This window comes from Phaethon aethereus (genome assembly GCF_964289735.1).
Source record: "Phaethon aethereus genome assembly, chromosome: 7".
NCBI lineage: Eukaryota > Metazoa > Chordata > Aves > Phaethontiformes > Phaethontidae > Phaethon > Phaethon aethereus.
The window spans coordinates 29,193,572-29,221,233 of NC_138583.1; the positions used below are offsets into that span (position 1 = coordinate 29,193,572).

The 27,662-nt window shown below is 38.5% G+C and overlaps 1 protein-coding gene across 1 annotated transcript in view; it reads right to left on the minus strand.

Moving 5' to 3' along the window:
- The window catches only part of LOC309406999 (VPS10 domain-containing receptor SorCS1-like), a gene marked incomplete at its 3' end in the record, with an annotated part of 303,428 nt that overhangs the window by 161,000 nt on the left and 114,766 nt on the right, over positions 1-27,662 (minus strand). Inside the window, exon 3 of the mRNA XM_082002391.1 lies at positions 11,399-11,498. Within this exon, the coding sequence (XP_081858517.1) occupies positions 11,399-11,498 (100 nt within the window). The remainder of the gene's footprint in view (positions 1-11,398; positions 11,499-27,662) is intronic.

Below are 27,662 nucleotides of genomic sequence, written 5' to 3' on the forward strand. Positions count from 1 at the left end.
ATTCCCTGCCAGAAAGGAGTGTTATAAAAGGAGATCAGATCTTTCAGAATTACATGAATTAGGAGAAAAGATGATTCTGTGGCTAGGATTCCAAGCAAAATCCTGTGTTCAGTTCCTGTCTTTGCAGCTGATTATTTTCTGACCTTAGCAAAACATACATTTGATCTCATTCATAAACTAGGACTGATAATACTTCTTCTCAAAGAAAATCCATAAATGACCGAGCATCTCAAGACATAGGCACAGAAACAGTTACACTTTCTTCCTCAGATGATACTGTCTGCCTGCCTTTGGTTCATCTGCAATTGTCCTTTACTTTATGGGAGCTGAACAACTTTACATTAGGGAGGGCATATGGATGTGTTTGCATTTCTTCCCTAAGTGCCTAAAACTAAGCACAGAATACTATCCCTCAGGTTTGCTATGCTATCACATTCATTATTTACCATTAGTAATAAATGGGAGACAAGTTGTTCACCACAACCCAAAGGAACAGATGCTGTTCAAACATGGGGAAAAAAATCTCTACCTCGTAAGGTCTTAACTTATAAATAGGACAGAAGAAACTTGGGCTTGATGTAGAAGGATGAGTCACAATAATATGACAGTAAATTCTCAGTCCTGCATAATGTCCAGAAACAGCTGTAAACCCATTGCCATGCCTATTATAAAGGAACTACTTCTAGTGAACTGTCTTCACCAGAAAGCTACATCCAGAGTAGACAACATGCTCAAGGGCAGAGTTCACAGAAAGTGTTGAACCTATGAGCAAACAGACAGAAAGAGCACAGCATCCACATCACACACTCAAGGCTAAATCCTCTAAAACATATTCCAGCTGCAAAAAAACAACACACGAAAATAATGTTCAAACTTTGTGCAATTTGCTATGCAAAGGAGTCCTAAAACGAGGAAAGGTGATTTTTTTAATCTTGCCTGCTGAAGATACACCTCCTAATTTCGGAGCAAGATTAGTGAACAAAAAATGAGGCAGGTTCTGTTGTTAGCTGTGCAGTTTCATGGAGAATATATCCCATTGCTTTCTATCTGTATCTTTGGTCTGTTTGTGTGGAAAAAAAAATATTGATACAAGCACATAAGCATCTCATCTTTCAGTAAGAGACACAAAACCCTGAGAAATGCCTGCACATAGGGAATTTGGGATGCAAGGACCAGATCACAGTTTATTCTCATGTTTCCTTGTGCATGTTCCTAAAGATTGCCCTCCCAAAGGACTAATGTCTGAAAGTTCTTACTATATCTGAATTGCTCAGCTATCGTAAATTACTTAAACTTCTAGTATTATTCTCCCTCTTTTTCCCATTACCATTTGTTGTCCATTGAATTCCCTTCTAATTCTCCTTATTTCCTCTGATGACGGAATTATGTGAATGGGACTGGAGACTGTGAAGAGGCTTTATGTGTATACAGAGACCTAAATGCATATGTGCAGAAGAGAATTCAGTGTTTTACTGTATTGAAACTGTTAAGGGCACACTTTTAACAATGAAAGAATTAGGAAAGTGATTAAGAATGTAATTTAAGTATTATTATTAAGTTCCATTGTTTTCAGTAGGGTTTATCTTGGTAAATCTCTTAATAATTTAAAAGTAGAAATGTTTTAAAACAAAATTATTTTGGCTTTTCACCCCAAAAACATTGTCAATTTAAGATTAATCTCTTCAAGACAGAAAAGCCTTGGATGACCTCAGCAAAAAAAAAAAAAAAAGCTTGAATAGGAATAAGTGTTTTCCATCAATATGAAATTTTTCATTCTCTAAATAGCAAAATCCATTATTCATAACATTCTATATGCAATAGAATACTTTGTAAATTTGTAACACTTTTGCAAATTCTTTCTTGTCAAACAGTGTGTTAATTTAAATGTTTATTACCTTTTGAAAATATTCCACCACCTCCTTTTTTTTTTTAACTGCACTGGTAGTTGAAGAAAAAGCAACAAAACAATGTTGGCTCACAAATCTACAGGAACAGTTGGCCACACAAAATTTGTTACCAAGTATTTCTCTCAAATCTTCACATGACCTTCTTAGCAAATGTACGCAAAAACACTGTGTAGGTACAAGTGTGCCCTGAACATCCACCATGGTCTGATTACCCTCCCCTATCAATGAGAAAAATGCTTGGGAAACAGTGGTCTAGGGCTTGACCCATTGTATCAGAATACATAAGAAGAACTCCTCTGATAGTTATTTATGAACATGATTTCATCTACTCAGTTAATGTCAATCTCTCTACACTACCCTCAGCACTGTCTGCAATTATTGCCATTATCACTGCTACAGCTTTCCCTCCTTTGCTGTCACTTATCCCTAAAAAATAAAAATCCAACCTTTTAAATAACCATTGACCACAATTCAGTGCTTCTGAACATGGAAAAACTATAACCCAGTAAAACTGGGTTTATGCAAATCTGTAGGACACCTGTACCCATCTAAAAGCCAAGTCATGGAAACAGAAGGGTAATTCTGTGTCATCCTGCCCCCAGCTTCTCTACGCCCTTATTCTCCAAGCTGTAGAAGGCATTGTATTTTCCTTGCTCCCCAAGTTATATGCCCTTCCTAAATGTTTTAATTCCCTATGAGAAAGAGGTGGAGAGGTGGGAATCAAAAAACTCAAGAGACAAAAATATTGATTACAGTGCCTTATTTCAGTAAGTTTTGACCCTTGAATTCTCTGTTTTGTGTTATTTTCGACTCAAGATTTTTTTTTTTTAAACTCTTCTGGCTCTGGGAAATCACTCTGCCACTGCAACAAGAAACCTAAACCTTTCACTTACTAGCACTAAAAGGAAAAAAGCTCTTTTACAGTTTTTGCAATACCTTTTCCATACCAGACACTGAATTATTCCCATTTTCTCCAAGAAGCTTGGTTGCTTCCACAATGATCTATTAGTCTCAATACGATATACGAGTCATCACTTCTAGGTGTCTAATTCTCATGCTATCTGCATACAAGTCAAATTCCACATTTTCTTAGCAACAGACAACTTTCTAATTACATCCATTAATCTTTGCCATCACTCCCCTCTCTCTGCATTTACCAGCATTTATCAATCATAACTTTCATAATGGAGAATATTTTTCTTGTTTATTTTCTTCACTTTCTTCTCTGGGTACTCCAAGTACAGCTAGACAGAAAGTGTAACACTCAAATATACTATCATTTAGTCATTCATTTCTTCATAACAACATATCTGGACTACAGAAGGAGTGAGCAATTGCAATCTGCTGGGAAACATGCCTTACAGATTACACCATCTGCTAATTCACAGATACTACATAAGACACTGTTGCAGGCCTGGCAAGGGAGGATTGAGTTCAGGGCTCCTGTGGTCAATATTCATACATTTTCTTATTTATTACATTATCAGTTCCAGTCCCCAACAAACTAGCCATCACGTGGCTGTGCCACAGTATCATGCCATTTTTCCCTTTAAGGACAACTTTTCAAGTCATATAGTGACAAGACAATTTCCACATTTCATGACCAAAGGAGTATGTTTCTACCACAACACAGCCGTGAAATGATATAAAAGTGAGATTTAGGTATGTCTCTTTAATGGCTCAAAATCCAGAAGGTAAATGAAAACAACCCTGCTGCACACATTTTTAGTCCAACTTTACGGGACACTGAACAAACTGATTTTCAACTGCTTGGGGTTAGTTTTTCATAGAAAAAAAAAAACAACCAATATTATGGCAACTGGCTTTTTTCCTGGTTTAAACAGCCTGTCTTGCTTATGGAAATGGATGGAGCTACAAATCTGACAATAAGACAGGTCTGCTCTGCAGTTAGACACATTCTTGCACTACCATCTATCCCAGCTGCCTCTATTTGGGCTGCAACTAACATATTGCTCCTCTGCTCTCTAAGATGCTGGCATACATCCTCCCTTGCCAAAAGGGAGGAATTAAAAAGGGATAAAAGAATTGAAGAACATTCAGCAAGAGATTATCTTGCATAAATTTTAACCATCCAGTTTGTAGAAAACAGGGGTCAGAGTCAGAATGGAAAGAACATCTTTGGAACCCTCCTCAGCCTGGGTGAGTCTCAGTTCGAAAGCTGAATTCCATGGCTCGTACTTCCTTATCATTAGTTTCAATGCTCAGTGTGCCCTTGGAGACTTCTGTGAGATACAACAGCATACTGTAGTACTACTTTGAGTGGGAAAATGTCAAAACTGCCACTATTTTCAATAGGCTTACAAGAGCAGCAGCAGAATAAATGGGCTTTGATTTCACTTCATATCCAAGAAGAGATATGGATGTAGAATAATGGCAAGGGCTTTGTGTATAATGGCTATTGTGGGAGCTGTCATATACTATATCCATGAATTGGAAAGTTTGGTAGTGAATGCTGACAGATACTTCAAACTCAAAATATTCACTTTGAAAGATGAGACTCTGCCTTCACTTAACATAGACAAAATGCTTATTAATTATTGGTTTCCCATTAACTCAGTATTAAAGACTAACAATACAGCACCAGTCACTGCCACTTCACAGGTGAAACTCTACTGAACTGCAGCTGTGTTAGATCATATCCAAAGGATATGAGGAACAATTCACCTTTCTAAACTAATAAAAAAATTTCTGGCTTTATCCTTGTTTTCATATGGGATGGGGGACAGAAAAGACAGTCTTCTGAAATGGAAACCAAGTCTGTACTTGATTATCTGGTGTATAGGTAGAAGAATTAGTCTTCAATCTAAAGGTATTACAAGCAGAAATGAAAATTGTAATATATGTATTAACATAAGGATATAAGACTTTCCAGTCACCACCAATAGTGTCTTATAATAGCAGTAGACTTACTTCATCATTATTGCTGAACTGCAGAAAATGAAAAAATTATTTATTCAAGGGGTGAGACATCCTTCTTCCTGTGGGCAGTGAACTGTTTGCAAGTGTATAATGTTATCAGATATCCATTGAACCACCCCTGCAGTCCAAGATAATAATTCTGATCCTTGTAGGTTCAGGATTTCAACTCTCTTCTGATCAGGTGGTGAAATCTTAAGCCAAAACTGCTGAATGAAACAGATTTAGACCACTGTATTTAGAGAAAAGATGCGAGGAAGAACCCCCATGTTCTCCCACTGGAAGATCACTGGAGAAAAGGCGTGTGTAGTGCTATCTACCACAGACTGCCTATCAGATCAGCCACCGGATGAATCCCACCCCACATCCTCTTGACTCCCTCCCTATAAAATATTCTCTCTGAAGTAAAAGATGAGGCTGTAAAGAATCATTATCTGTGATCATAGCATAAGAGACATTTAAAACAAACCTGAGGGCTTCTTCATATATCTTCTTATGCTATACAGGGTTTAATCCAAATAGAAGTTTTCACTTGCTGAAATACATGTTTCGATCTGCAAAACACTTCATTACAAGGTGTTTCCTCCCTTTCAAAAGGTAAGAAAAGTCTTTCATTAAACATCTCCTTGAAATCTCCTGGGCAGTACATCATTTAAAAAAATAAAACCAAACACACAAAAACCCCCACCATCCACATCTGTGAGACAATGCTTTTTTGGTCTCTTATAACTGTTTCTTTGAAGGCTGTGTTCACAGCCTGCAGCTAACGAGGACATTCCCTTCCAAATGAAAAGAGGAGAGCAACAGAATAATTGATTTTACCTCTGTAAGGGTGGACTGCAATAGCACTTTGGGTTATTGGCTTGACTGATCGACCATAGACCCTGGATCTCCCACTGTGCCTAATTTGCTAAGGATGCCATCCCTTGACAGCCACAGGATCTGGCTCAGTCTACAGTAAGGTGTGGTTAGAGCTCAGCAGAGCTCTAACTTCTCCAATATAAACTGATAGTCTTCATACTAAGATTTATATAGAGGCCTACAAGGAGGACACCACTGAAAATAACTTTTCTTGAGTAAAACCTGCCATCACATCATTTCTAAAAGCTTCCATGGTGAGACAGGTCAGAGAGAAGATTTTTAGAATTGTTCTCAATCTGATTTTAGCAACTGAGGGTGGCAGCTTCTAGAGCAACAGCAATGTTAGGTTGTTCATCTCTATGGACATTCTTCCACAGAGAGCAGGTGCAAAGGCCAGTGTAAAACACGAAGTTCTGGGTCTTACCCTTTATAAAACTGGAAAGTTTACATTCCCAAGCCAGAGCCTCCCTGAAGCAAATGAACTCCTCTAATACCACAGGATATAGAGTAGGGCTCAGTCGTTACCATTTCAGCTAATAAAGGTAAACCTTCTCCTGTCTTGACTGATAGAAACATTTGCTAATTGTTCTCTTCATCACCACCACCCAATGCTAGAAAGAACAGAAGGTTGGGCCAACATTCCTTTCATTTAAAACTCATTAATAGAAATGAATTTGAAGTAGTTAGGGATCTAGCCAGCATAGAAACCCATGCAATTATATTTACAATAAATATCCACTATCTTGGAGCTACACACACAACAGGACAGTGCTTGACACACTGTGACAAAGGTGCTAATCACAACCACTAAATATAAAAGAAGAGGAAGGCATCTGTAATTTGTTCATCTTTAGAGAGAAAGAAAAGAGGACACTGTACCGCACAGCAATTAAAATATGAACAGTTGGAGGAATAAAGGAAGGCCTGCAGGAAGAAAATGGGAGAGAAAATAAAAAAAAAACCACAAAAATTCAAACACACAGGAAATATCTGATGCACTAGTCCTATTAATAGCATAAAAGTTACTGGCAGATACTATCACTCAGCATTTTATTAATTAACTGGAGAAACATGGATACAAGAGGTTTGAAAGTACAAAGAACGAATGGGCTACACAAACTGGCTCTTTGCAAAAAACACTGTGCTTCGTGCAAGGATAGTGTCTAAATTAGCCAGCAGCACTTTGAGTCAAAGAAAACCTCTAGTTAAGCCAATTGTAGAGTCCCCACCACCCACTCATTCACCTTTTATTTTCATAGGTCTATGCTTTTTCCATTCAGTGTTTAAAAGCAACCTATCTGAAAGGCTTTTATAAAGAAGGACTATAAAACTTAGTGCATGTGAATTTTTATGAAAATGAATGAAAAACTTTTGCAAAAATGGATTTTCAAGATATCAGCTTGGATTTCTATTTTAGTTTAATTTTTAACCCACCAGTGCATTATTCCCAAACACACATTCCTCACATAGAAATATTTAAATAATTTTATTTTCCCTCACAAAAAGCTCCATGAACCTAACAAATAAACCAATGTTGACACATCTAAGCCTAGGAATTCATTGCAAACTAGTGATTCTCTTTCCTGACGACTTGTTGACAAATACTCAAACAGGCTCTGTGTCTTTGGCAAGATCCCTGTGTTACATTTTTTTTTTCCACTCTGATCTGTGACATCAGTCATACGACCAGGTAGTGCAGTAATTCAGTGAAAGGAAAGAATACTGAAAAACAGGGTTTCCACCTCTCTTATTGCCAGGGCTTATACTGGCTATGTTACTCACCATTTTCTGTAATTCCCCTGAGAAAATACAGTAATTCAGAAAGATACCAAGCAACAATAATAGGTCATCAGTTTAAATTGTAAATAACAGTTGACGTTGTTCTCATTTTTATTTTCAAAACACCCTTTCGTAATACGACATTGCCTGCAATGTCTGGTTAAAGGATTTAATTTTGTTCAATAAAGAGACAAGAATTTGAAGTCAGAGCTTTTAGAAAGAAATTGGCATTCATAGAGTGTGGAAAGCTCTGTGTATTTATAGATACTTCTTTTTTTCTAGATTCAGAAGAGCAGATAAATTATAACAAACAATTTATTCAACATATGTTGCTGTTTTTTCTTTTCCAGAATGTGAAAATCCTCAGAAATTCATGAACAAATCTATTAATTATTTGAATAGAACCAATTACATTCATTTTACAGTTAGTTGTTCCAACTGCTCTGCAAGGAACAGACAAGACTAAGTAAAGGATACACTTGTTTTTTTCATTAGAAGCAATCAGTCTTGACTCAGCAAAGTTCAACATTTACCTTCTGTTTCAATGGGACTATTTCTGAAAGTTAAGCATGTGCTAAAAAGGATATTTTTTTTCTTTTTTTTCAAAAGAAGGCAGCTTCAGTAAGTCAAGTACATGCTGGCCCCACTAATGAATCACTGTTGTAGCAAGACCTCTTGTCCAATAGCTTCAAAATAAAAAATGCACCATTTCTTTTTCACTAATGAAAAAGCCTTTTCTCTCTTCTAAGGAATGCCTTGTGAAACAAAGAACATCAAAGGCTGCAGGTGCAGTCAGAAGAATCACTTACTACATATAACAAATATTTAGGGAAAACACACTGTTAGCATTTGCCAAGTATTAACCGCAGTAGGGTATAAACCCTTACCCTTATGAGGGTTATAAAATTCATAGATTTTTAGAGTAGTTAAGACCTGCATTTTAAAAATATGTCTGTAGCTACCCACCCAGCCCACATTAGTGAAACAAGATGCAACTTTCAAAGTAACTGGAGTTTCTCACAATGTTGTCAGAATTGGGGGGTGGGGGGTGGGAAATCAGGTCTCAGAGTCTATGAGTTTTTGTTGAAAATGTTCTTGGTGATAAAATTTGTAAATATGTTTCCTTCTGCTTTCCATTCCACAACAGGTAAGATAAAGACCCTCAATTTTAGTATTTTTGCTTTCACTGCAAAAGTATTTTTAGTGTGGAAATATAATACAGCTTTACAATCTCTTCCCCATGCCCTCTTAATCACAGGGGACTAGCTAGGCGCCTGAAGTTAAATGTCTATTGGATGAATGGCCTGATGTTCTACAGAAATAGATATCATAAGCAGGACCTCCAAAAGTTCTCCCTGCAAGCCTAATTCTGCTCCTGCTCCAATAAGTTTTGGAAAATTCCATTTTAGACCATTACATAGGTCCTTTCATCCCAGGTGTTGCAGTTTTCCTTTGGCACTGTCCCATATTGATTATAGGCCAACTTTAGTGCAGTCTACTGCCAGAACAGGCAGTTCCACCCTTCCACCTGAAAGCTTTGTCCTTTCATCTATTTGTCTTTTGAGCTGGAAAGGGATTACTTTTCAGGCAGATTAGTCCTCAGATTAGTCCAGCTCACCAGATGGCTACAGAAACAAGGGTAGCAGTGAGAGGAAGGGAATGGGAAGGTGCAGTCAGAGGTGGTGAAAGATTTTTCAGAGCCAGACTGCACTTAAATTGGCTTAACTTGCTTCCAAAACCCTTCTTCTTAGGTTTCTCTGCACCACAACAGCTAAGGGATTATGCAGATTTTGCCCAGCTAAAACTCTTCTTAGTTCTAGAGAACAGTATTATTACCCTCCAATAAACATCAAACATGATTATATATATACCCTCCACACCACAGTTTCTGCAGGAGGAGACCAACCTTTCAAACATTAAACCTTAAGGACATTTGAGTAATCTGATAATTTCATTCTTTAGCTTCTAGTGAAAAGCTTCGTATCTTCATGAGGGGTCAGCTGCAATGAGATGACATCTCTCCACTAATTTGGGACCTTTTAATCCCAGTTTAATCTGACTTTCTTCAGGAGAACTGAACCCGTACTTTTTCTTGTTTGTTTTGGTTCTGATCATTTACCTCTCCACGACTACACATTTTTCCAGTCTTGTATAAACATAGCAATGTAGGTAGGTTTGAGGAATCAATCAGGTGGCGTTACAAAAGTAAGTGGTAGTGAAATTTCCTTTTTCTGAGGGTCTTCCAGCAAAACCTAAATTCATCAGAAGAGGTAAGGACTGGAATTCCACAGCTACAATCCATTAATTAGAATACCATTAAGAGAACACTTCACAGCTGTCTTGTTAGGACCACATGAAACAGCAAGGAAGTTGAATGCATGATCCCAAAAGCCCATTCCAGTTTTATGTTCCAGTGTTTGCAAACACTGTTTACCAGGAGAAGGAAGAAAGTCCTTGAACATCAGTCAAAATTTCCTTGGTTATGAACAAAACATTATTCATAGGCTCAGGTGGGGAAGTAGAGGGTAGGATCAAGTACATCCTGTCATGTGTCTACACCTCAGCTGGTGGTACGGACTTCCACTTACAGTCAACTGGAGAAAAGTAGGTGACATGACGACATGATTTGTATCATCCTAGGGTTAACGTCTTAATAGGTCAAATGACTCATGCTTAGAAGTGCCTGTTTCTTTTGAACAAAGAGTTAAACATAAACTACAAGAGAATAAAGCTAAGCATTGTCCTGTCTGGTTAGGACAGTTCCCTCTTCCTTTCACAGTCCTAAACAATCCAAACATTTCAGCATAAAAGAAAACAGTATCATAGTGATGTCAGCTGCCCAGATATAGATAGATAGATATAGAGCCTCCTTCAGAAGTGAGTCTTCACTAGCATTTTCTGATGATGCAATTCAGTTTTGCCTGTATAACTCAAACTATCCACTAGGACAGAAAACTACTCTAGCCAGGTTCATATTCCCTCTGGTAAAGAGCTGGAATTGGGCTTCCCACCAACTGAGTACGCACTGTAGCCTCACAGTTAATAAGTCAAGAAGACAATGGTGTCACAACTGCCATTTACTTAATCATGTTTTGATTTTATTTTTATTCATTTTTTCTGGACCAACACAGGAGGAAATCTGAAATTAAATTGCTAGTAATTGCAGGATGATTTAAACTACTTTTTAATTTCCACACAAGAACACCAGTAGTAATGATTGCCTATCACCAAATATGAGAGTTAAACCCTTTTTTAAACAGCATGTGAAGGAGAGTCTTTAAACACAATATTGTTTACTAGCATATCCATATGCTAGCATATATGAGAACACAAGTCATCATCATTATGAACTGTGCTTTGTCACTTACTATTGCATACCTCCAAATTACAAGCATTTTGTCAAAAAATGTGTCTCAAAGAAGGCATCAGGTTCCTTTTATGAATGTGTCAGCATTACAAAATTCCTAGTAAATCATTAGTCAGTAGGGTGCTTGCATGATTAAAACCTTCTGGGCTTTGGAAGGCATTTTCTCTGCAGGATTTTGTCAAATCCTATTCCGTTCACTATTGAGAGTACTTAAAAGACAAATAATGTTACATAAAATCTGACCACTGTAGCTGCATTTCTGTCATTTTAATGAGTCTCTCTCACTTTCAGACAACAAAACCACCACCAGCCTATCCATTTAACGGCCATCTTTTGCTAACGCATATTCCCTAAAGTACACTGGTAGGTAGTAGAGGTGGTACAAACTGACTTATATTTTGGTAAAGCTACATATTTTTTCAAGAGGAGGAAGACAGAGATGTTTCTGGCCACTTAAATAGTAACAGATATTGAGGAACCTGGGAGACATCACCAGGACAGAAATTGCATCATGAAGACAAAATGAGCCAATCACATTATCACCTACCTTACGTTTGTTGGTTGGACAAACATACAAGTAGCTCAAAATAGTCTTCAGACCAACTTTATCATTCAGTTTCTCATACGTTGTCCCATAGTCTGTTGACCTACAATTCAAAAGGAGATTTCATAAGTACAAACACTTAATCACAAAACCACAAGTCACTTGGAGGCTTTTCAATATAAGTCATGTTTTACATAGCAGAATGGCTCTCTAGAGCTTTTCGAATGATTCATGTAGTATATAATGATAATTATATACACATAGCATCATGTGAGTGCTTATAATTTGCATTTAAATTAGATTAGGAAAAATTAAACCAGCATCTTCCCAAAGCATTGTAAGATAAACATGTACAATAAGAAATGTTAAATTCTGTATATAGATGATGATAATGATTGTCTAAATCCAAAGAGACTAAAATTATCAATTCATTGCATACTCCAAGCTTAGACTAATTTTGGTAAAATAAGACTCTCTTCTCAGAATATTCCAAAGTAGCTGCTCCAGATGAATGTTCAGTGAAACTGGAATTCATTTTTCTGCAAAAAACATAGATGTCCTTTTGAAAACTTAACTACATGAGCATTGCACCTACAACTTATATGTTGGTTTTTCACGTGGACTTGCAGAGAATACAGACACAGGTGTTTTATTCTTGCTTTAAGAGCCATCATTCAGTAGAGGAAATAATATATTTCTGATATGAGGGTTGTCCACAGGAGGCACTAACCACTTGTCTTGGGGAAGAACAAGACAAGTAAATAAGAGCGTGCAGTGTTCCTGTAACATCTACTCTTAACATGTGACTGGAACAAAGATCAATTATGAGCAGAAGTTTTGTTCATTATGCAACTCATGCTCGCCTGAATTATGCCCTAATATCCAGAGGATTTAGATAATCAGCCCAAATCAGTTGCTATCCACAAATTCCAGAAAAGTTATATGTATTTGGGTAAGAGAGACATTTAAAAACATAACATATTCTTGCAGATAATAAATCAACATCTGGTCGTTAAAATGTACAAATGGGTCCATATAGAACTTCACTTGCGAGCAGTAACACGAAGTTTCCCTTCTGCTAATCACTCCAAAACCCATCATTCTAAAGTAAACCCTACACACCCATTATTTCCAGGTTTTCTCCTGTCTGGGTAACAATGGCTAAATTCACAAAGGTATGTAAGATAGTTAATGTGAAGTTTGGGCTGATAAAGACATGTAAAGATTGTAAGGACTAAATTTGACCTGCTGAGTTAGGAAAAAATATATTAACAAAGTAGTGCAGCTCTTTATACCAGTGACAGTGATTTCAAAATGGGACCCTTCAAAAGGGGATAGAAGCGAAGAAAATCTGACACATAAAACTTGCTTTGAAATTGTTAAAGAAAAACAGCTAGTACCCCTGCCACGTTACAGGCAAACAGATGTCAAAGGCCTATTGCAAATGGTAATCTTAGAATTGCCAAACATTTCTTACTTCAAATCTCTAGGCAATTATTTTGCATTCATAGCTTTATTTACAGGTAACATTGTATACAGATGGAAGTGTGTGCTTCTGTGAAAATCTGTAAAAGAAACTGGAAGATTGGAAAGCTTAGAAAAGCATTATTTTTTGCAGATAAATACACAAGCAATCAGAGGAGCGACTATTAGATCTTATTCTCATTATCATGTTCTAAACTAGCAATAGCCAGTCCTTCTACCTGCCTAGTTACAAGTTGTTGTTTCTTTTACACCACTTTACAATTACCCTTAATTTTAACAGGGAGGTAAATGTTCTATAACAACAGATAGGGACGTTGAAGTGCTTTAACACAAAGAAATGGTGATACATATACACACACACACGGGGCAATGGAACAAAATAATTATATCAAGTGAAACACCACATACATGTGACGCCTCTGTTGGGATGTAACCCAGGGGTATCACCAACCTGCATTCATCTTATTCCTATTATATATATGTATACAAGCAAGCATTGATTAGCAGCCTGGATAATGAGCTCTTCATTTGTCTTATTAAATGGGTGTATAAAGCAGCGTGAGACTCCTAACCCATGGAAACGTATTAGCTGCTTGGTGATCCAAGAAGCCAGCCTAACCTAAAGACAGATGCACCTCGGCAGGGTGTAGGCAGTAACAACAGTGTAGGATCAACAAATTCAATCCCAGTTATCTGAAAAGGAACGGATATGTATGAAACAACATCTCCCACACTTCGTGTGGTAGGCTGCTTCTCTGAAGTTCTGCAGAGAGAACTCAGTTTTAGTGCATCTGTAAAACACGAGCAGAGCAAACAAATGCCTGGATAAGTCATCTGAAAGGGCTAAATCCAGGACCTGTAGAGCTGAAAACACAAAAAATGAAACTCTGTACCTTCTGAACCATCTGCTGAAATGCCACAGCTACTGAAATAACTATACATGAGTGAACAGTATGCCCTATTTTATTAGCTCTTGTATAGACATGCATGTTGCAATGGCTTCTCAAATTGTTTGGGGGAAGGGGTGTTTATACACATTTCATCAAATTAATTTAAATCCCTCTGTAAATTGTAACATTTTGTCTTGGTACAGTTACAGGCTAAATCAAAATAAGTCCAGATGAGCTTGAAATAGGAAAGTCTGCAGAGAGATGCGATATATGTGCAAGTCTAAATACGGAAAAAAAATAGATGCGTGTTAGGACATTGTGGATGTTACTGAAGCGCAGATGATACTTAGTAAAAGAATAATATTCAGAAACAGAGTATTTAGACTCGATTATGAACTTCACACCTGTCCCACCATTTTAGTTCTACTTGCTTCTATTAAATCCATTCCAAATTTTACCAGTAGCTGTTTAGAATCAGACTCCCTGTTTTTTCAGTAAAGCAGAATGATTTCTGTAAACACTCAAGAAGATAAACATTTTAATTATTAGTTCATTTGTCAGTAGAAAAAAATACCAGAACTGGGGGACTCAAGCTCTGACTTCCTGGAGTAATAAATTAAAACAAAACCAGAAATATGTAGAATAATTTATATTTTGCAAACTATTTGCAAGACAGTTGACATTTAAATAACTTCATTATTATTCATTGACAGGGCTTTTCCCTCTCCTCCCGTCAGGGTAAATGACATTTCTATTACAGTATTATAATAAACTCCTGCACATTTTAAATAAAGTCACTGAATTCCATTAGTCCACCTACTGTCATGAATATATCTCAATCCATTCCTAGCAATATTTCACAATTATAATAGGCATAGTAACATGAACCCTATGGAAAGTTTCTTTTTTCTCAAGAAGAGCAGACTGAAATTCAGAGGACTGTCAGTTTGAATATATAGATTAAATAAATTCCCTAGCAAGTTGCTGTTTACTCTCCTTTGTTACAAATTTAAGGTTGTCTGTACTTATTTTATATAAGCTGCTGAAGACTTCTGCCAGTTGATTGTTTGGTCAAGGTTTCTTCTGCTACAAGATCTTTCTAGAACACTCCACAAGAAAAAAAGAAAAAACATTACACAAAGACTTTAAGCTGTGTAAAATCACATCTCCTGCCTATTAGAGTGCAGTTTTCTTCATATGATGACAGATGAAGTTCCTTGTTATAACACATATCATTAAGAAGCAATCACTTTAATTGGCAACATTTACTTTTTTTTTTCTCCACCAGTTACGCCTGGTTTTCACATATTAACGTGACTGCTCCCCCCACCTTCACCTAGGAGAAGATTGTCTATGTATCATGTCCTAACCCTCCTTCCACAGTTTAATTTGCTGCTCTAGCTGCTTTCCGAGTGGCAGCCAGCCCTGGGAGGCAGGACCAGAAGTAATGTGGTTAGGGAGCAGCAGAGCAGGGGAGCCTGTCATGACCAGGAGCAGTGTGAAGAGATGGGGTCTAGCCTGTTTCTCCTTCCACACATGAATTCAGCCCTGGCAGAAGTCAGGTATTTTAAGTAAGAAACAGCAATGACTATTAGGTCATCTGTTCCAACCTCCAGCATAACTACGTTTGCCACCTGGTTTGCCTCCAAAGGGACTGGCCAGTTGAGCATGAGATCTGCCAGTTGCTATCGTATTAATCTCTACATGAACAGATTTTTGGATAGAAGGCTTTCAGATCACAGAAGGCAGAACTGTGGAGTCACAGGCTGCACTTACAAAAGGCTCTCACTGAACAAGGTTTTGAATAAAGGACTAATTAAGACATTAAAAATTATCTTTCACATCTGAATGTTAAAACTACTGGAGCTCATAGTTCTGGGGCATATTTGTATTCCTGTGTGCAATGTTTCAAGCCTGTTTGTAAACTGTAGAGTTGTTGACTTTTGCATTCTTTCTTTCTGGGGATCTTTCTAGGCTGAGGTGCTATTCTCATTGCTTAAATTGAAACCCTTTCCTTTATGGTATTATAGCCAGGTACTAAAGTTTCCCATTGATTTTTGCCATGCCACCATGTTTCACAAAAGCAAGTAATGTTAAACTCTTCTTCAACAACTAATCATTTAAGTTCACACATTCTTCCTATTAAGCCTTTCACAAGCTATTGATAGATGTCACGTTTGGTTTGATGCCTGTTTTGATTTAACTCCTTCATGTGTAACCCTGGTATTTTTTCCAGAAAGTAATAATGTCTCATCTCAACGTCTCTCCCAGGGAAGAATTGGGGTTTTTTATCCTGTTCTTTATTTTCACAAAAATTTACTCTTGCTTTACAAATTACCTTGCTTCACCTTGACGCTTCTCACCACTGGCTGTTTTTCTAACTCATTCTATAAATAATTGCCTATTTCTAATGGGAACTGTTTGCCTAGCTCATAGAGAGTGACACATGTTGAGGAGAGTTTTACATCTACATGCTGAAGAACAATTGCAAGATGTAAACTGTGAATCCTGTGTCCTTGCAGCAAAGCAGCAGACCTTGTCCTCATTTTGTACAAGTTTCTCTCCTGAGGTCACACTCTGAATGGCTATCGGTCCCCCACCCAGCACAGAGCTTATAACATTAGAAAGTCTGGTGAATTTTTGCCCTGGACTTCAAGGCAGGATACAGGATTTTTATTTAAAACTCCTGTATCCCACTGAGCAGCCCAGGCCTTTCAACACCGAACTGATTCGTGTCCCTCTGCTAAAGGCCTTTCTGCTGCTTGGGACCAGCCACACTGTGCTTTTATGACTTCCCTGGCCTCCTCTTCCTCACGTTGTTAATGAACCTTGGCTGGTTTTTAGTTATAGTTTATTTGCTTTAAGCATGGATTAAGCTTAAGTGAAGCTAGTTCAGAGAGGCTTTTTTTGCCTTCATAAGAGTTTGGTTCAAGAGGCAGTGTTAAGTGGTCTGACAGCAGTGACAAGCCGAAGAGTTGCTTAGCATTTCTTTAAATGTTTGTAATGGCACTGCACATCACGGCATTGAAATACTTCAATTTTTCCCTGGCAGGCTGAAATTAACTTTTAAAGACATCTCCAGGGTAAAGAAAAAGAAGATATTTCAAAACTCAAGGGGCCCACATGTCTCACTCCCTAAGTGAACACATTTCTTATTACTTTTTTCTCATGAGGCCCTCAGCAGGCTGGCAAGTAGTACTTTTCCCCACTTTCTAGGTGGGAGAAACTGAGGGAAAGACTAGATAACTAATCCTACATTTGAAGGAAGTCTGTGACGGAGCCAAATGCAAGTACCCTCAGGCCCCACCAACTTCCCATTCCATCCTGACGGCATAGGTTTTCTGGGTTTTTTTGTGTGTGCAAATAAAGATTGGAAAGAGCTTTAAATATCAATGTAAAGAAGAAAAAATACAAAATTAAATACCATTTAAATGTGCATTTTAACACAGATTTAAGCCTACATTTTGAAAATGTTTTACTTCCAGTTTGAGTTGTGACTGTAGATTTTGCTAGAAAAAAGTTACGAATTTTTACGAGTTTACGAAAATGTTTATTTTTTTCCCTTATAGAAAGAATTTTTGCATCACAAAGTAAAGTTTCCCACCTACAGAAGCCATCAAAAAGACTTGGAGGACAAGAAGGGATAAAAAAATTACAAAGAAACAATAGGAAGCTATGAAACTGACATTTCTCTGCAGGATCAGTTAAATTAATTCAATTTTCTTCTCCTTTTTAATCAACTTTTATTTGCAGTAATTTAAATGAACAGAAATATACACACTCAAATATCTTGTAATTTTTGGCCTAATATAGTTCAGCTGATTATTGCTATAAATAAAGATGTGACAAGCAGGAGAAGCAGCTCATATTTTATCATCCAATCCAGAGCTTATATATTGTATTGGATAATTATTCAAAATCTTACCCAAGTCAGAAAGAAAGGAAATAGGGGAGTGGGAGGGCCAGGAAACGTTATCTGTAGGTAAGACAGATGAATCATTCATTTCCCCTTAAAATAATGGTTGAAGAAAAACAAATTTTGCTAACTTGCCTTCACTGCTATTTCAGTTGAGAGTCAGTAACTCAGGTTAGCAACCTAGGCAGAGGATACCTATCCCTCTGTCTCTAACAAATCCAAAGCAAGGAACATCCATCCCTTTGCATATATTTAGTAAAGGGCCTGCCAGAACCTGTACCTACATAGCTAAACGTCCATCCGCAGTTGCAAGCTGTAGGTATATGTCGTCATTTCATAGCCATCCACATTCCATCTGGTGCTGCACTGAGCACACACATGGGTCCAGTGCAACCCAACCATTATGGTTGCAGCAAGCCACACCCTTCACCATACAAGAAATCTTCCATACCTTTCAAAAGGCCAAGGAGAAGGAAAAACCTTTGCAATTTGGAAAGTTTTAGGACAACAAGTAATAGTTCAATATGTCTGAGTCTTTGAATCCCTCTGTCAAGGTTAACTAGAATTTTGTCAATAGCTTCAGAAGCCATGGGATGATGATGGTGGGAATCTTCCAACAGGAAGACAACAGGTCATATAGGATAATAGGAAGCCATGTAATCAGGGTGAGGTTATTTCTTACTCTTATCTACATCAGGTGAGAGGTGAAGGGAAAGAGTAAATTATGATGAACATGCAGGTGTTCCCAGTTGAACAATACAGAAGAGCAAACCTACTAATACCATAATGCACAGCATTAGGCAGCAGCAAGACTTATGACTGTTGAATGGAAGGACAAGGAAAAGAATTCTCCTAATAATCTGGGTAGCACATGAATACTGATGATGCTGGCAAGACTGAAAGTTGACAGAAACTTAGAAGTCTCTCCAATTGCCCAACCAGAGCATGAGATCCTGTAAGTCCTGTAAGTGCTTTTTTATCACCTGGAAGCTTGGAAGAACTGTGTTGAATGGGCTTAGGCATTCTTATCCTGAAATCAGAATGATCCACCTGGATTGATCTACACTGTCCTTGCTACGATGCAAATATTGTCCTTCTGTGAACAGCTAAATACTAGTTCACATCTATTCTGCTGAAGCACAGTGTTCTTTGCAGAGATCAACCACACCTGTATTGTCTATGGTGAACAACTTTTAGAACAAAATAGTCCATGTTGCTCACTGAGCTTCTTCTTGGAGACACCTAGTAAATTCACTGGAAATTAAAACCTAGGGAAGAGAAACTGTGCTGGAAATCATCGAAAGTAAAGTAAAGAATCAAAAGTAAAATGAGGTAACGCCAAAACAGCAATGTGGATTATCTAACTGCTTCAGCTCAGGTGACTTGTATCCTGTTGCATAATATCTCTTCAGATCCTCCCATCTTACCGAACTAGCCATGGAACAGCATAACACAGATCAAACTTCCATGTTAGCAATTCAGAGACATCTTGTACTTGCAAGCTGGCATTAAAGGGCTTTTTTTATACCAGTTACTGATGCCACTGCCTTTTTCAGAAGAAATAACATTCCACTGTATTGTGGAGATGAGTTTCAGAGAAATTGCTGCATAAAGGTTGGATTCCCAAAGAAAAGAAGAAGATTAAATACTTTAGCAGAGAAAAAATCAAATTTGGATTAGATAGGAATAATGCAGGGTGGGGTTTTTTCCCCCCATTTTAACTGCTTCTCTAATTGTAGATGTCTGTCCTGTCTTGTTTGACCAATAATCCCCCTTCTCCTGCACAGTGCAATGGGTTCTTCTGCCAGCAGGCTAAGAACAGAAGATTCTGGCAGTTGATAAAATCCATATTCAGATTCGCCATTCCTCTGCCTGTTGATCAGAGGTCAGATCCTGATCACACTCTCATGTAAATTCAAAGTATTTACTATGGAGATGCACCACCGTAAACATGGAACTGGACAGCATCAATGATCAACTCGCCCTGGTTTGGAAGCAACTGATTCTAGGCAATCAGAAAGATCTTTGCTGTCAGAATGCAAGACATCAAAATTTTTTTTTCAATTGTACAATTCCCAACTTTTTGTGCAAAAAATGACACAGTGATATTTGGATGGATTCTGCCCGGAAAATGTTTTCTAGGCCCTGTTTTGCAGGAGTGAACTGTAAATCCAGAGTTTTGCTGTGGATGACCCCATTTTGAAGGCCACAGCTACTTTCTGGAACTCCTGTCAAACACTTCTGTGCTAAATGACCATTGGCAGGATTAGCTCTGGGAAAGGAGATGGGATATCTAGGGCAGAGGACTGCATTCAGGGCAAAGTAAGTGTGGACTTATCGCCTATTTTGCCTGGCTAACAGACCCCCAAGCAAGACTGGCTGTTGGCCCTGAGGGCAAGGTAAGGTGGCAGCAGAAAGAGCTGGGGCTTTTACCTCCATTGCTTGAGCACCAGAGAGGATGACCGTCCAGAGCTCTCCCCCTCAAAACTCCCTTCCAGCTTCTTATCTTCCTGTGGCCTTACTCATCTCCAGTCCCTCACTGAGAGAGGCAGCAAAAGTCAAGAAGGATGTAGGGAGGCTAGCAATCATAACTGCTTTAACTATTCTAATCCAATGCTACTTGGAAACCTGCAACAAGAAACAAAGGGACAGCCATCAAAGCAAGACCTCCACTTGACCCTCTCAGTGAAAGACTCAAGAGGATGTCACTAGTGGTGCTCTGGCTGAAATACTAGTGCAATATCTCCTGTCCATTCTATGAGCCATTTTGTGCCACGGTGCCTGGATGTGTGTGGGAAGGATCAGTAACTCCAGTAGGACCACTAATTTTTGGGAGCTAATTAATAAATACCAAAAGCTGATATGTTATTTACACTTGTGCATCTGACTATATGTACACTCTGAGCATTTCCTCCTTCCCTAAGTCCATAGCACTGTTTTTCAATATGTTTTCTATTTGCTGTCACAGCATTATTTTCAATGAAGGAGCAAACCCTGAAGAAAGGAATGAAAGTTTACTGGTGACAGGCTTGTTCCTTGCTACCTTAAGGAAATTTGGGGGGATCGGTGAACTACAAGTGGAAAAGCATCAATAGAAGATCTCCTTGTCTACCTGACTTGTTTGTCAAAACAAGCAAGCAGGCTAGGATGCAAATTTCCACCCTTCGTTCATCAGAGTATTCTCCACCAGCGAACACTGCGACTCAGAGTGAAGCCATTTCCATAGTCCCAACCTGACTCACGGCTTATGGTCATTAAAAAAAAAAAAAAGTCTCAGCTTAGCTGTGATGGGTTGAAGTTGTCTTCCTTGGATTTAAATTAAAAGATGCCTTTTAAATTACAATAATTGAGAATGACTAATGAATCTTCATGTGGTATGTTTACATAGGGCATACTAACATCACTACACCCTTAATGCCAAATTCTTGCTTATAAAGTGGTTCTTTGAGTGTTGCATCTTCCCATTTCCACCCCGATCTGGTGTAAATCACACAAATAGCTATGAATGTAGCCCAGTAATCATCACACTATTAACTTTCTAATTGATGGTAATGGCCAGAATAAATTTCAGGCACCCCAAGGGGTGGTTAATGGATTTTGTAGCTTGAGGGCACAGCAACAGGAAGCTTTTCCATTAATCAGTGAGATGAGACAACCATACATGTCCTACACTCCCCACCCAGTTATAACACTGAGGTCACTGCAGCTTTGTTGAAAAGGTGGGTGTTGCCAGGAAAAAAAAAAAACTCACAGCAGGCTGAGCTCAGTTACAAGGTTTGATATACTAGTTCAGCAGACCTATGTTAGCATCTAAAGTCATGTTACACATCCAGAAAACTGCTTTAGTACATCTCCAATTAAGAGCAAGAAGGAATTTTATTGTGTCATAAAAATGTTACACGTCTTCTCTGGCTTTTAGTACATAGCCTGCAGAAGAGGCTTTCTAGCTAGCACCATCCAAGCATTTGCAACGCAACATGCAATCTTCATTCTATCCTGCCAGCGCAAATCAACAACTAGAATGCTTAAAAGATCCAGACAGCCCAAGACATAGTTTTCTAAGTCATTGTCCAAGCCCCATAGTTGTTATAATGGAATAACTCCCAAGTACCAGTAGCATTTTAAAACCAGCTGAAAACGTGTCTCATGTATTAATTTAAATTGAAGTTATTTAGAATATGGAATTTCCATCCCTTAGGTAATGCTAAGAATTTTTTTTCCCTGTTTTAAACTATCACGATTCCCAAAATCTAGATAGAATAAGAATATGGAGCAGAAGAGATTAAGTAGGGAAAAAAAAATTCACAAGTGTTTCATCCCACTCATACCAGTGTTATCATTATCCATTCAATTGAATATTTAATCATACAGTCTGGCTGCCAGCCCAGAGGAAAAAAGCTCAAATGAAACAAGGAGAAAATCAAAATTAAACACACTTTCAGTTTCAAATCACTCCAAAATTTTCTGTCAAGATTTCATTTTTAAAATATTGCAAAAGATTTATCTAACTAATGCTGCATTTCCCAACAGAAAATTGTTCCATTGAAAAGGTTTCAATTAGTTCTCCGAGTCCTAGTAGTGAACAGGCTAAGCTGTTATCTAGACTGTTACTCTACCACATCACCTAAGAAAGAATGCGCTGTTGCTGGATTTAAAAGCTGTGCTACTGGATTACTTGGATTACTGTACTGAAGAATGACTAATTAATGCTTTAAAGCAGGCAAATACAATGAGTGTTAATTTTTTTTTCTTTTTAAAACCATTTGAACAAGGCAGCTGCACTGTTTTGGTCAGTTCCAAATAATGCACATCAGCCAGAGCCACGCAGCTCTATTTTTTTCCTCTTGGTTGGTAGAAGCATATTTATCACTATGTATCTCAAGGATCAGTCGGGTTATAAAGCTTGCTATTTATAGCTACTCTTGGGATATCGAGCAAGTGACAGTAATTTGTTCCTTTGACATCTAACCTTAGGTCAACTCCAGTAACAGAAGATGGATTTTTACAGGAAATGAAATGAAAGTACACAGCAGAAGATTAATACCATTTCCTAGGCCTGAGGAGAATGCATGCTCCAAATCACTCTGCAGCAAAAATGGTCAGGAGCATGTGCTATGTATTAAGAACAGAGCAAGATGTGGTCAAGGTGGTGTGTTCAAACAGTCTATTAGCAAACTGATACATTGGTGTTTGCGTGTAGAGGAATTGCAGGCTGACAGCCTAGAAATGAGTTCAGCTCTTTTAGTTCTTCGATTTTGAAAGTCATCTTTAAGTCACTGCCAGCTACAGATAAAATCTGGTCTTGCTTTTATGTTACTGGTAAATGATAAAAGAAAGTTAAAGCTAGGCTGTAAATTCCATATCAGAAACATCTTGCACAAGATCAAGTTACCATTTTGCCCTCTATTGCAAAAGCATCTTGTATTAATTATATTTTCTGTTTGTGAGAAAATAAAGACTGCAGATGGAAACATCTTGAAAAGATTCCTTGATATTAAAATCCCTGCTGATGGGCTACATTTGTCCATTACTCACTTCTTATATTCAAGCGCCTTTAAAAAAAAAATGGAATCTGAACAGAAAATTCCACCCCCCAAGCCACCTGTTTTTAATTTATTTAGAATTAAAATTACAAGAAAGGTCTTTCCAAAGCTGTGGGTCCATAAAGACATTAATTATACAATCCAGTCATGAAACTGATGCTACTAACAGTAACTCAGCTAAGTACCCAAGAAGTTCTTCTACCTTCTTATAACAGACCTATCATCCTCAGCCACCACCAATTCCCTTAAAAAAGGTGTGTCTTCCAACGTGCTCAGAAAGTCAGCAGACTTCAGCTTCGCTGACCCCCAAATCTCACATGTGACCACGAGAGCCACATAAACCCCCAAATTCATGTGTAATGCCACAACCTACCTCCAAAAAAGTCCATCACTTCCAGGCATACTACTGCTCTATGCCAAGACAATCATGCAACTCCTAGTGCAACAGACTCAATCAGGCTGCAATGTGTGTCCCCTACTGTTCACAGTGGGCAGGTGGTGGTATATATTTTATGTGATCATTCATAGTCTTATCATAGCAAGTGAAGGTGGTACTAGTGAAAAAGAAAATAATCCATCATATGTTGGGCAGACAAGACCTTAGTGTTTACTTCCAGGCTGTGGGCAATGCACCCTACTGAGCTCCTAACCCAAAGGAGAGCTTATCTGGCTATATTCATGGAGTATTTTTTAGTGCCCCATGGAAGTACTCTATGTCCCAAAATAGCTAGAAAAAGCCATGCTAATTTCACCTGTGTGGAAGTCAAGCCTGGTAGAACAAGAGTTATTAATTACAAAGGATCCAAATTTGCACTTTGAATGACAAGGTCACACAATTACATAAAAGTAACACCTGCAAAAAAAACCTTCATAAGTCCCTAGACATTTTTCTGGGAGATTCTTACCACATCCTGTCCTTCTGCTTGATGGAAAGTCACTGATAAATGCCCATAAGTGGAAGGTCTTCAGTTCAGTTTTGATTTATTAGGGTCCAATTAGAACAAACGCTTTAAGTAACAGTCATCACAACAGCCAAACACTGGAACTGTCATGCTGGATGGTGGGGAAGGGAAGGAGACAAGAAAGGATGCAAGATTTTAAATACACAATTCAACTGGGGAGCAGAAATTCCTGTATCACAGGTATGTCCAAAAACCCACTTCCAGCACTATCTACACATGCATGCCTCCAGCATCTATCAAACAGGCTGCCAGAAATGTGATAATGTGTTGCTTAAAGGTCCAGTAACAGATGAAATAAGACCAGACAGCTGTGAGCAATTCTTCTAGGTCTCCACAGATCAAACCCCTGCCAAAAATGCAGTGAATGCCCCTTCTTCAGTGGATTAGAATTGGAGCACTGTAAACACACAAAAAAGTAGTCAGTGATTTTTTACTGCTTCAGAATAAAGTTCACTGTTCAGCCCATCTAATCTTTGGGTGAATAAGGCACCTTAACCTTCACATCATGTGTGGTTTTTTTCTATCTCCATCCTCTTCCCCCTGTTTTAAAATTTATGGTTACCATTTAGGCTGATTTCAATTTCCCATTAATAATACGTGCAACTGATGTACATTTAAGTGAATTTAATCATGTCGTAGTGACAGGTTTAGCTTAAAACAGGGCTTCACTTAGAACTATCAAGTAAATTTCTCTTGAAAAGGTCAGTTTAACATTTAACAGGAGAGCCCATTCCAGACAAATTAGAATTTGCTCCACTTGTTTCAAGTGCAAACACTTTTCAAGCTGGCTTCAACAGAGGCACATCAATCAAAAGAGAAAAGCATCAGGTGCCCAAGGGAGAAGGTTCACTGATGCCTCCCTACAAAGCCAGCCCGAATGCCACTCAGACACATGGGCAAAACTGAAATATTCCTGCCCCACTGTTCAAGGGCTGGGGCCAGACCATACCATAGGAAACCAGGAAGGCAGAGGTGGGAGAGTATAGGCAAGCCCCTGACAAGTCAGACTTCTCATTTTTAATTGCTGCTGCAACAGGACCGCAGTGAGAACAACCTTGCATACTACAGAGAGGGGTTATTGCACATGTGTCCCATGAGGATTTATTATTATTGCTCCTAAACCTGTCAGAGGCAGTTCAGCTTTCCAGGACAGTGGCACAGTAAGCAGAGAGGTGATAGCTGTAAGGCTGTCTCAGTGGCACCCTCAGCAGTTGCCTAGTTCCTCTATAGCTGGAGTTGGTCCTGCCTCCAGCCTAGGAAGACAAGCACCCTGCAGCAGTCACCCAGACAGCTCTTCCACAAAATATTGTCTTTATTAGAAGGCTTCACAGTAGCATTACCACAAGTCCTGAGTGGACCACATGTGGCAGGTACTCCCTTCCCTACTCTGGGTGGGACAGAAAACCACTACCCTTTTTTTTTTTTGCTTTGTTTTGACTGGGACACTTCTCCAGAGTTCTGGTCAAACCACTGTGCAGAGACAGGAGAATTTTCTACCCTTCCTAGAGCCAGCCTCAGCAGCACAAATTCTCAAATTTTACATAGTCTTTGTCAGGGGACCTCCTCATAAAGTCACAGGTTCCCAGGTTTATACCACTGCAACACATAATGTAAGATCAAGTCAGATAAGTTTCCCAGTTCCAATCTTACATTACCACTGAGAGTTCAAATTGAAGTAGCATAGGCAATTAACACACCTCCTCTGCCTTGAATTTGCTTTAAGATATATGTATTTTATGGCATCTAATCCCTGTAACAGAGAAGAGAGAGAACAAGCAATCCCTGCCTTCCTTGAGACTTTCATGATTTTACAGGTCTCTGACATATCCCCATTAGTTGTCACTTTTCAGACCAAAGATTCCCAGTCAGCTCAATCATTCTTTCCACACAAATTATTCCATACCTTGGCCCATGCTTACTGCTCTTCTCTGAACCTTCCATACTTCTCACATACCCTTTTTGAAAGAACACTGACCAAAACCGGACACAAAACAGTATTCCTGTTACTATTGTATGGTTGTTGAATCAAAATCTCAGTTCTTGAGTTTCACTATTTATCAGAGCTTCAGGATGGACCTACTGACATGCAAAAAGTGGTGCATAGCCCCTTAACTGATGTGAATCACACATCTGAGCTTTGAAGTTGCTCAGCAGACTCAGAAGATGCTTACTCCCATGGATTCAAGCAGAATCTTCTGCTAAAAGTCCCTGTGTTCACACTTCCTCAGAGGCAGCAAGACTTATCCTGCTGGGAGGCAGAAAAATACTCTGTGGGAGCTCAAAGTAATTTCAACCCAAAAAGGGGAGAAAAGCAACCTTTTTGCTGTACCCTCTCTACACCTTGCAGCTGGCATCAACACAAATAAGTAGCAAGAAATAAGCTGTAGATTTGAATCTTTGAACCAGTACCTCTAGAGAACACATAATGACACCAAATCTTGTAGCATCTCCACATTGTTGATGAGCCTTTCATTGTTAACAGCCACCAAGATTAAGACCTCCTGTTACTGTCCCACCCATACAAGAATGTAATGTGTCCTAGTAGATTTTTTTTCATTGAAAATAAAGTTTTACTTATGGATGTTTTACATCAGGTGACAGTTTCTGGGTAGAATCAAAACATTCTCCAGGGACATATCCAGCCTTCCTAACCAACTGACTGAATGACATCATCCGTTTAGTGACAAGTTTCACAGTATTTTTCGCCATCATGTTTTATTAGTTTCAGAAATGCAAAATTCCTTGTAAGATAGAAATTCTATTTTCCTAGCCAGCTAAGTAGGTTCATCATGGTATAAATTTCTCCTGTCAACTCCCAAGCTCACCAGGAGTCCTGGAGTGGCCTCAAAGAGTATCTTTGACACCTGTGCTGTCACTGCCTAAACAATCTTCATTATTTCACGGGCTTGTGCTTCTGCCTAGAAGGAGTGGTTGGGGAAAAAAACCAAACCACTACACAACAAACCACAATAAAAAAAGAAACCCACACACACTGAAAGTTCAGGGATAAAACTGAAATTCAATTCAGTCATCTGCAGGGTCACTTGGAAATGTTTCAGACACAGGTTTTCAATTTAGAAAATGCCAACCTGCCAAAGAAAAATTTTTCGGAAAAGCTTCTGAACAGAATATCCTGGCAGAACATCAGGAGGAACAGATTAGTTAGTTCTGGGAAGATATCCACCCTAGATGTGAAAGGTCCAGGCTTTGGTGGAAGAGGAGGACAGCATTATAGCCAAATAGTCACTTAAAGTACTAACACATTTGTAGCTGTCTAAGCATTAAAACAACAGTTGGGGCTGTTATTGCAGCAACCACCAATATACTGAAATTAGTTGCAATCAAATCTTTTTTTACAGCAAGGAAATGCTGAGATACAGCCATTCTCAAATTATACCAAACTTCAATTTAGGAGCCTCCTTCATCTGAAGATAGCCCTCTGAGTAACTGTACTACTTATTATTGTGGGGT